Source organism: Arvicola amphibius, chromosome 5 (assembly GCF_903992535.2).
Source record: "Arvicola amphibius chromosome 5, mArvAmp1.2, whole genome shotgun sequence".
NCBI lineage: Eukaryota > Metazoa > Chordata > Mammalia > Rodentia > Cricetidae > Arvicola > Arvicola amphibius.
In genome coordinates this window covers 109,013,964-109,025,477 of record NC_052051.1, presented here as the reverse complement: position 1 = coordinate 109,025,477, position 11,514 = coordinate 109,013,964, and the positions used below count along the sequence as shown (strand labels likewise).

Here is an 11,514-nt window from a genome sequence, read left to right as displayed (position 1 = left end):
TAAGATTTTATATAACAGTTTAGTTTAAAAAACTACAAACTATATTTACATTAAAAATTGAAATGACAAGAACAAAGAATAACATGGGCTCCAAAAACACCAAGGTAAGAGACGGTCAACACATCATTCTACCTTACGGGTTCCAAATTGCAGCACTTTTGACCCTAACAGCCCTTACAAGGTTGCACCAAGAAAACATGATAACTATGGTCCAATAGTCACTGTGGAGACAGCAACCAAGACCATCACCAAACCAGCCTTTCCTCTCCAAAAAGCCAATCTGTTGAGTGTTGGCTCATGCCTGTAATCCCAGCACTTGGGAGGCTGAGGCAGGAGGCCTATCATGAGTCTGAGGACCACAGAGTGACATTATATCTCAATAAAGCAAATACTACAGAAGTGACCCAAGTGTCTTCTGCTACAGCACTCCTGTGTGAGGCTGACCAGGCTGGGATGTGGTGCCGTTCTGAGCAATCTCAGGAGCAGGGTGTGAACACTAGTACTGGAAGCTGCGCTTGGTCTGGATATCATCGAGAATCTGCTGCAGTTCCTCATCTTCAAAACGCCCTTCCAGACTGCAAGAAGACCAACAAACTTAAGCGATTCAGCAACTGCCAGTTTTCCCACACAGTTTTTCAAAGAGAGTTCATTTCTGAATGCAGCTCATTTAGATCTACCACCTTTATGTTTAAGCTGAATTTCTTTTCCACATTCTCTTATAGAAACACTGAAAAGTGCAAATATATAAAAGATTTTATTTGTTTGTTTATAAAAGATTTTTAAAAGCCTTAACAGTCAAACATGATTTAAATTTGTTTTATTTTAGTTTGGCTTGGTTTTTTTTGAGACATTATACAACCCCAGCTAGCCTGGAACTCACAGAGACGGGCCTGCCTTTGCTTGGATTAAAAGCACCAACGAACAGGCCCCGCAATGACCCATTTTTCAGTCATTCACTTGTTGACTGACTTAATGATTGTGTCCAATATCTGTTATCACCAATACTACAGTGAATATTGGAATACCTTTTTGGGTAATGGGAAATAGTGCATTGATTTTACCAGACATAGTAAAATTGTTCTATTAATACCTGTGGTATATCATAATTCTGTTTCTTATGCTCTTTTATGAGGTGCAGGGAGATCAACTCAGACCCTCACACACAATAGGCAAGAGCTCTGCCATTGTTCCATATACTTTCTGTCAGTATGGTATAAAACCATCATTCTCAGGCTGGCAAGATGGTCCAGCTGGTAAAGTTTGCTTGCCATTAAATCTAACAACCTGAGTTTAATCCTGAGAATCTACATGATAAAGGAAGAGAACTGATTACCCTAAGCTGTCCACTGACCTTCACCCGCTTAATATGACACACATGTGCATGCATGTTCATGCACATACATACATAAACAATAAATGTAAAAAACAAAACAAAAAACCCCTCAAACTATTGCTCACAGCTCCCATCTGTAATCCCAGCTCTTGAGAAGTGGAAGGCGGACAACCAAGAGCTCAAGGACAGTCTTGGCTACCTGAGACTGCCATCAACAAACAACAAAACCACCCCCCAAAATCATCTCTCAAATACCACGAAATTATATTCTTGTTCAGGGCTGGCATGTCAACAACCCAAATATTAAATGTACAACATTTAGATCTAGCAATTTCACTTGAAGAAATCTATACAACACAGAGAAAACTTGTCCCATCCAGTACTAACCTTGGAATCAGAGCTTTGGACTCCTCAGCAGTCTCTGGGCAAAGATTAGCTAAACAGGCCAACTCAAACTTATGTAGCTTTTTCTGGAGAAGCAAGCTGATTATAGAAAAAATAAAAATACAAAAAGATAAACAAGAGAGGGAGTGAAACAAGAATAGTAATGGGGAGAAGTGAGTATGATCAAAATATGTTCTATACTGTATAAAAATGTCAATGTCATAATGGAACCCATTCTTTTTTTTTTTTTTGGTTTTTCGAGACAGGGTTTCTCTGTGGTTTTGGAGCCTGTCCTGGAACTAGCTCTTGTAGACCAGGCTGGTCTCGAACTCACAGAGATCCGCCTGCCTCTGCCTCCCGAGTGCTGGGATTAAAGGCGTGCGCCACCACCGCCCGGCTTGGAACCCATTCTTATGCATAATTAACACGCACTAATAAAAAACAAAAAAGTCAAACGTCAAACAATGATCAAAGGCAAAAAGAAGATCAGTTGAGAAAAATATTTACAATCTTTGATTATGGTCATGTGAGCAACAGAATTCCCCTTTGAATCACTTCCTATTCTTACTCCTTCAAAACAAGTTCCAGAAAAGAGAAAACAAACAATATACAGCAGGCAGAGCAAAGGAAACTGACAAGAACATAGCGGGTAAAGAGGCACCTGCTTTTTGGAGCCTGTCTTGGAACTAGCTCTTGTAGACCAGGCTGGCCTTGAACTCACAGAGATCCATCCGGCCTCAGCCTCCCCCCCCCCACCCCGTGCTGGGATTAAAGGCATGCGCCACCACCACCCGGTCTCCTTTAACTTTAAAACAAAGACAACAAACTCTGCTTTGTGCAAATCTGGGTGGAAACTATATCTTCAGGATTATAAAATAAGGCTTACTAGGATGAATCTGGTTTCAAAATGACATATTAAGAAGTTATGTTTGGCCAGGTGGTGATGGTAACACACCTTTAATCCCAGCATTTAGGAGGCAGAGGCAGACAGATCTCTGTGAGTTCTAGGCCAACCTGGTCTACAGAGTGAGTTCCAGGACAACCAAAGCCACACAGAGAAACCGTGTCTTGAAAAGGAAAAACAAACAAACAAACAAAACCAGGTGTGGATCTTTGTGAGTTAAGAAAAGCCTGGTCTAACAGTGAGTTCTAGACCAATCAGGGCTGATAATGAGACCCTGTTTCAAAAAATTATATATAGTGTCAAGACTACAGACAGAATCTGTCTTGAAAAATTATGTAATATATATAAATATAATATAAACACATATACACATATATAAATAAAAGAAATGCTATTTGGGGGGCAGTGAGTGCATGAAGGCATATTCTAGCAACCCCAAAATTTGTGACCCAAATTTTGAGGCAAGGCTGAGGGTGTTTTTTTTGTTTGTTTTTTTGAGACAGGGTATCTCTGTATAGGCCTGGCTGTCCTGGAACTCACTCCATAGACCAGGCTGGCCTTGAACTCACAGAGATCCATCTGTCTCTACCTCCTGAGTGCTGGGATTAAAGACATGTGCCACCACTACCCAGCAAGGCTGAGCTTTATAGTGAGATTCTGTCTCAAGAAATAAATAAGTAGGGTCTGGAGAGGTGGTGCAGTGGTACTGGCCACTCTTGCAGAAGAGGACCCAGGTTTGGTTCCCAGCAACTATCTGTAACTCCAGTTCCAGGAGATTTGACACTTCTCTTTGGGCCTCAACAGGCTTCTGCACCCACTTAATGCACATATATACATTTAGAGAAACACTCATATGTTGCGGCGGTCGGAGGAATTTGGAAATAACAAAAATAGCCTTTTAGAATAAATCAGTTTTAATAAAAGGAGAAAGTGGGATACACTTACAAATCCGAGGTTCCAGAGATGCCGAAAACCAAGCAGAAGAAGAAGGGGCCGGCCCATCCCAAACCCGGTTCTTTTAAAGGTATCTTTCGCCCCTGGAGCGACCACGCCCCTCAGACCAGGGATTGGTCAGCCGCCCCAACACTCATACACATAAAATGAGCAACCAAATAAAATTCTATCTGGGATATAATGGTATAGTGTGCGGTTAGCATGTACAAAGTACACCATAACCAGATAGGTTAAAGTCTGAGTTGATAGATGGATGGATAGATGAAATAGACAGGATATAGACAGACTTAGAAAGAAAGAAAGAAAGAAAGAAAGAAAGAAAGAAAGAAAGAAAGAAAGAAGCCAGCCAGCTCATAACACATACACAAGTAAATTTTTGTCTTTAACTTATTTTTAGTACTTACCTACGAACACTGGCAATAGTCTCTCTATTTTTGAAACGACTGAAACGGGCTGTATAGTTTAGGGTTTTCATGAAAACCTCTGAAAGCTCCTGCTCATCTTCTGCACTCTCGTTCTGCTGCTTTCGATGCTCCAGAAGCATGTGAACTTCAGAGTTCAGGAGTGTCTCAGCTGTCTCAAACTCTGCAAGAGGAAGTGTGAACTGAAAGAACTCTTTCAAAAAGCACATCTTTAGTCCCAGCACTTGGAAGACAGAGGCAGGTGGATCTCTGAGTTTGGGACCAGCTGGGCCTACACTAGTGAGCTGCAGGACAGCCAGAAATACATAGACTCAAAAACAAATGAACAAACAAACACCAAAAACAAAACAAAACCAGAGAGCTGGAGAGATGATTATGTACTGTTCCTGCAAAGGAAGTTCAGCTCCCAGCACCCACAAGATACCTCGCAGCACCTCAAGCCTCCTCAAACACCTGCACACATAAATCTTAAAACAGTGGGGCTGGAGAGATGGCTCAGAGGTTAAGAGTACTGGCTGCTCTTCCGGAGGTCCTGAGTTCAATTCCCAGCAACCACATGGTGGCTCACAACCATCTGTACTGAGATCTAGCACACTCCTCTGGTGTGCGGGCATACATGGAGGCAGAATGTTGTATACATAATAAATAAATAAATTAAAAAAAAAATCTTAAAACAGTAACTTAGGGGCTGGAGGGAGGGTTCACTTAGGAGCACTGGCTACTCTTCCAGAGGATCAGGGTTCTGTTCCCAGCACTCACATGGTGGCTCATAATCATCTCTAAGTCCAGTTACACGGCATTCAACGCCTAGTTACAGCTTCTATGACAACCACACATACATGCACACATACATCCTTACATATAAAATCTTGAAAAGTGCGATCTCCATCTCAATTTTAAAAAGACAAAGTCACTTTCTGGGGCTGGGCATATGATTACATGGATAAAGTACTTGACCCTCAAGAGTGAGGAGCAGAACTGAGATCCTCAAGACCCACAAAATAGGTAGAGTGGGTTACCTGGAATCCTGCAGTTGGTAGTAAAGATAGGTAACTGATTGCCTGCGGCAAGCTGACTAGTTAGCTCTGGATTCAGCAAGAAATTTCTGCCTCACTAGTGGCAAACAATCAAGGAAGTCACTCAGCATCTACTCCAGGCCACTAGAAGCACCAGCACAAGAACATGTGCCCACACATATGCACACACACAAATAAGTTCATGTCACCATTTGGTCTGGGAATGTAGCTCAGTTGATAGAATGTTTTCCTAGTATGCACGAAGTCATCAATTCCATCCACAGCACCACACAATCTAGGCACATGGCTGTAATCCCTGCTCTCGGGAGACAGAGACACAAGAATCTCTGCATGTTTGATGTCAACCTGGTCTACATAGAAATGTCTAGGCTAGCCATGCTACATGAGACTGTCTCAAAAAATGGGAGTTGAGGGCTGGAGAGCTGGCTCAGCGGTTTGACTGCTCTTCTAGAGGTCCTGAGTTCAATTCCCAGCAGCCACGTGGTGGTTTACAACTAATGAGATCTGGCGCCCTCTTCTGACCAACAGGTATACACGCAGACAGAACAGTATTCATAATAAATAATTCTATAAAAACAGAGGGGGCGTTGAGGAGCAGAGGTTGTAGAAATGGCTTAGTAGTTGAGAAGGCTTGATGTTCTTGCAGGGAATCCAAATTCAAGTCCCCGCAACCAGTTCAAGTAGTTCACAACTGCCCATAAATCAAGCTCCAGGCAATGTGATACCTTTGGATTCCACACTTTGTATACATATGCATTCTCTCTCTCTCTCTCTCTCTGTCTCACACACACGTATACATATGCTCTCTCTCTCACACTCACACTTGTATACATATGCCCGCTCGCGCTCTCTCTCTCTCTCTCTCTCACACACACACACTGTATACATAAGCTCTCTCACACACATACACACTTATATACATATGCTCTTGCGTGCTCTCTCTCTCTCTCTCTCTCGCTCTCTCTCTCTTTCACACACACAAAAGTTATCAGGAAACAAAAGGAAAATAAAATAGATTAGGGAATCCTTGTACAGATATTTTAAGAACAAAATGTATTGTTCCTTGTTCCTAAAGAGGGAAACTCATTAATACCTCATCTGGTAATTTTTCTGTAGATATTTGATTACTGATAACAATAAGATTTTATGATAACAGTGGCCTGTTCAGGAGCTGGGTATGTAGCTCAGTTGATAGAGTGTCTGGCATGCCCAAAAACCTAGGTTTAGCTAGGAGGTGGTGGCGCACGCCTTTAATCCCAGTTCTCGGGAGGCAGAGGCAGGCGGAGCTCTGTGAATTCGAGGTCACCCTGGTCTACAAGAGCTATTCCAGGACAGGCTTCAAAGCTACAGAGAAACCTTGTCTCGAAAAAACAAAACAAAAGAGAGAGAGAGAGAGAGAGAGAGAGACAGAGAGAGACAGAGAGAGAGACAGAGAGACAGAGAGAGAGAGAGAGAGGGAGAGACAGAGAGAGAGAGAGAGAGGGAGGAGAGGAGAGGCGAGAAGAGCAGAGAATGAGAGAGAGAGAGAGAGAGAGAGAGAGAGAGAGAGAGAGAGAGAGACAGAGAGAGAGAGAGAGAGAGGAGAGAGGAGAGAGAGAGAGAGAGAAGAGAGAACGGTATATGTATGTCTACGGTTCCAAAAACCCGAGCGTGGACTCTACTAAACAGAACCTTTCTCCAAGGAATTAACTAAATAAACTATGCCAAGGTTCATCTGTGCCACGCTGACCTGTGCGTATCCCTTCGCAATCGTAAGCCGTGCCAGGGCTAACCAGGGAGCGAATAACGACTATAGCAAGGACCATGTCACCTAGGAGTCGAGCTGTCCTGGGTCCCACCTTTCGGAAAGATGAGTTGAGAGGCATCTTCTTCAACGTCTCCAGCCCGAGGATCACTGCCGCCTGCCGCCATTGTTTTAGGATGTACCGTCACAGACACACCGCCGGAAACGGAAGCCGAGAGGGCAGGACTAACACCCACCTAGGAAAAGAGCCAATTCGGCCCAGGGGCGGGGCCAGGTGGAATGGGCGGGCCCTGAGGAAGCGGAGAGGGCGGGGAGGACTAGGTCGGGCGAGCAAGCCAAGCGGGAGCCCTCGAGTCTAGGCTCGCCGCGCGAGGAGGGTACTCAAGTCGTACTCAGGTGGCTCCCGGTCGTTAGCTGTGGTTCTGTACTGCCGGCTTGGAGATGAACTGTTTATTTTCTCCAATACGCCCTTGCTGTGAAAACCGTTTCAGGAGAAAAGGATTAAGAGAAGTGCAGGATTGACCTAAGTCACTGAATGATGGGAGCTGGGTAGGTGACTACAAAAACATACTGGAATGTCTTTCAATGATTTGATTATATATATAAAAAATTGATTAGCCCCGATGTGGTGATCATGTAGTAAATTAATTGCTAGGCAAGAGGATAAGGAGTTGAAGGCGGTGAGTATTGGCAGATGCCTTTAATCCCGACAGTTGGGAGGTAGACAAGAGGATCTTCGAGTCCAAGGATAGCCTCGTCTACGTAGTGATAGTTCCAGACCAGCCAGGACCACAGAGTGAGACCCTGTCTCAAAAACAAACAAACAAAAACAACGTTCAAGAAGAGCCTTGACTATATAGCAAATTCCCTGACTCCATGCCAGCTTAGGCTACATACCACCCTGTTACAAAATGGGGTGGGATGGCGATTGTTTCTAGTGTACTTAATAAGTCTGAGCAGGTAAACTAATATTGAGAATCTCTTAGTATGTCTGTTGGGACATTTGAATGATGAGTAGAAAGTTCAATGAAAACTGATGCTGTTTTCAATACAAGAGAAAACAAAAGTTTGTACAATGAACAATGAGGAAAAATATCTTTACCAGTACTTGGGACATTAGTAACAATAGTAAACCCTGCTAACATAATAAAAAAAAAAAATGGATTGAAGGGGTTGGAGAGATGGCTTTGTGGTTAAGAACACTGATGGTTTGTTTGTTTGTTTGTTTTTCAAGACAGAGTTTCTCTGTGTAACAGTCTTGACTGTCCTGGAACCCACTCTGTAGACCAGGCCGGCCTTAAACTCACAGAGATCTGCTTGTGCCTCCCGAGTTATGCTAAAGTTGTGTACCACCACCACCTGACTCAAGGTAAATCTTTTTAAAAAATGATTGAAAACTGGAAGGTGGTGGCATACACTTTTAATCCCAGCTCTTGGGAGGCAGACACACGTTGATCTCTGTGATTTTGAGACCAACTTGGTCTACAGGGCAAGTTCTAGGACAGCCAGTGCTACACAGAGAAACCCTGTCTCAAAACACAAAAGCAAGAACAAAAAAATGGGGCTGGCTAGATGGTTCAGAGGTTAAGAGCACTAGCTACTCTTCCAGATGTCCTTAGTTCAGTTCCTAGCAACCACCTGGTGACTCATGACTATCTGTAATGAGATCTGGTGTGCTCTTCTGGTATGCAGGCAGACTTGCAGACAAAACATTATACATAATAAATAAATCTTTTAAAAAATGGGTTGAAATATTACCAGTCAAATATCCATTTCTAATTAGGTGGGGTCAGACATATGAAGGCACACAGAGGAGGTCAGAGGATAATTTTGTGGAGTTGGTTCTCCTTCCACCTTTAATGGGATTGAATGCTATCAGGGTTGAACATCAATTCCTCTTATCTACTGCATCATCTCACTGACCAAGAATAGGTAGTCCCTTTTGTTGTTTGTTTTTGTTTTTGAAGACAGAGTTTCTTTGTGTAACAGCCCTAGCTGTCCTGGAACTAGCTCTTTTAAAACAGGCTGGCCTTGAACTCACAAAGATCCACCAGCCTCTGCCTCCCAAATGCTGGGATTAAAGGTGTGCACCACCACCTCCAGGCTTAGTCTTTTGATTTTAAAGTAAAAATCAGTTTTATAAATTGCTATGTATCTTTATTTGTAGAATGCATTGGTTAAAATAAATGGTTATCTAGTGTTGGCAGAGCTTTTTAACCAGTTCACAATGCTCTCCTGAACTGTATATAAGAACTTCACAACAGGGGCTGGAAAGATGGCTGTGTTTTTTTGGTTTTTTTTTTTGTGTGTGTGTTTTAAAGATTTTTATTTATTTGTTATGTATACAACATTCTGCCTCCATGTATGCCCGCATGTCAGAAGAGGGCACCAGATCTCCTTACAGATGGTTGTGAGCCACCATGTGGTTGCTGGGAATTGAACTCATGACCTCTGGAAGAGCAGCCAGTGCTCCTAACCACTGAGCCATCTCTCCAGCCCCCAGCTCAGTGATTAAGACAACTGAATATGGTATAAATGTATCCCTGAAAGGCTCATATATTGGGAGTTTGATCCTCTTCACTTGAAAGTCAGAGCCAGTAGGACCTTTAAGAGGTGGAACTGGAACTGGAGAGATGTTTCAGTCACAAAAGTGCTTGCCTCGCAAGCCTGAGGACCCAAATTCTATCCGAGAGTTTGGGGAATATAGATGAACAAGGAAAGAAAAAGCAGGCTCCCTTAGATGAAGCTTCCTGTTTCCAGAAGGTATTGAGAGAAACCACAGGAACGCATGGAGACAGGTATCTAAACAGGACCACCTGTAGTGGAAAGGGGAGATCCCAAGGGCCTTATAAAATACCCAAGCCAGAGTCCACTTAGGAATTCTGACTTGGGCTTCTATCCCTATGGGGAAAAAACTGTTACTTTCCCTTTCTCCATGATCAGGCTTCTGTCGTTCCCAGATGTTCAAATTCTTTGTCCATATCAGAGAGTGAGCTGGATGGTCCCCTGGATGGCCACCAGCACCTTTTATAGAACCTTAGAACACACTTAGAGTGCTGACAGTCCATGCATTGGGGAGGAGGAAGATAGACATAACCCCTAAAGCTCACTGACTAGCCAGCCTAGCCTAATTGTAAATAAGTGTGCTGTGAGACCTGCCTCAAAGACATTGGATGGCATTCCTGAGTCCAAGGTTGTTCTCTGGCCTGTACATGGTTATATGTGTACCTACAAACGTACACACACACACACACACACAGACGAGGGTGCCCAGTGAGTAAAGACACTCGCTACCAAACCTGAGGAGCTGAGTTTGATTTCTGGTATCCACTTGATGGGAGGAGAAACATGACCCCCAAAAGTTGTCCTCTGGCCTCCACATATGCACCCTGGTGCCTGAACATGTGCGTGCACACACACGAAGTATATAAAAAAATTTTAATGATTTCTTTCTTTTTTAAAAATTTTTAATCTTATTTATTGGTTTTTCAAGACAGGATTTCTCTGTAGCTTTGGAGCCTGTCCGGGAACTCACTTTGTAGACCAGACTGGGCTCAGACTCAGATCCTCCTGCCTCTGCCTCCTAAGTGCTGGAATTAAAGGTGTGTGCCATCACCACCCAGCTTTTAGTGACTTTTTTAAATAAAGAAGGCCTGATATAATGTCCTTAGATCACTGGGACATACGTTTAGGAGGAATTAATGTGATTAGTATTTTTTGCACAACAGACTCTGAATTTCATCTTTGCCATATTTTCTGTCTTACATGCATTCCCCATGATGCGCCATGTATTGTGAGATCCCCAACAGAGTGCCATGCCCTTTGGCTTCCAGAACTGTGAGGATCTGGAGGTTAATCTTGATAAGTAACACTGACTGTCAATTTGAATGACTTTTATCCACTGAACCATCTCCCCACCACCCTCATCCTTTTTTTTTTCTCCTTCGAGACAAGGGTTTCTCTGTAGTTTTGGAGCCTGTTCTGGAACTAGCTCTTGTAGGCCAGACTGGCCTCTAACTCAAGAGATCCGCCTGCCTCTGCCTCCCGAGTGCTGGGATTAATGGCGTGTGCTACCACCTCCTGGCACCTATCCTTGTTCTTATCAGGGATTCTAGCATTATAAAATCTAAGAAATGCACTTTTTATTACAACACAGCATAGTTAAATGTCATTTTGTCTGTTTTAAAAACATTGTTTTAGATTTTACCATTTTTTTGCATGAGTGTTTTGCCTGCATGTACATCTGTACATCACTCTTCCTTCAGGTCTGTCATCTAGTTAAGAAGGACTTACTCTAGCAAGGATTTGGAGAACTTGTCCTACCACAGTGCTGAAGTAAGACATGACCTTGACCAGAGAGAATGACACATTGTCCTACAACCACAACAGGGTGGTAACCATCTTGGAGGTCGTACTGCCTCCGACTAGGCAGGCCTCTTTTAGACCCGCCTGCCTCTGCCTCCCAAGTGCTGGGATTAAAGGCGTGCCATAATGCCCAGCAGATTATTAATTTTTAAAGAGACAGGATCTTCACTGTGTAGTCCTCTAAGTGTTGAGACTGCAAGATTGCTCCACCATACCTAACTGATTGGTATCTTTTTAAAAATCACTTGGAATGGTGGTGTATACTTTTAATGCCAGCAGCTGGAAGGCAGGTGGATCTTTATGAGAATGATCAACAAAGAAACAAGTTAACTGCTAATCCATTTCAGATATCAAGTCACCTGGTTACAAAG

The 11,514-nt window shown here is 43.1% G+C and overlaps 1 protein-coding gene across 1 annotated transcript; it reads right to left on the bottom strand.

The window, feature by feature from the left end:
- On the bottom strand, nt 1–6,973 carry Polr2d (RNA polymerase II subunit D). The gene is made up of 4 exons (XM_038332098.1): nt 6,873–6,973; nt 3,980–4,160; nt 1,721–1,816; nt 1–575 (listed from the first exon to the last, which is right to left on the bottom strand). Exons 1-4 carry the CDS (start codon nt 6,943–6,945, stop codon nt 497–499), a joined length of 429 nt encoding a protein of 142 aa, XP_038188026.1. The 5' UTR covers nt 6,946–6,973; the 3' UTR covers nt 1–496.
- Between the last annotated feature and the right edge of the window lie 4,541 nt (nt 6,974–11,514).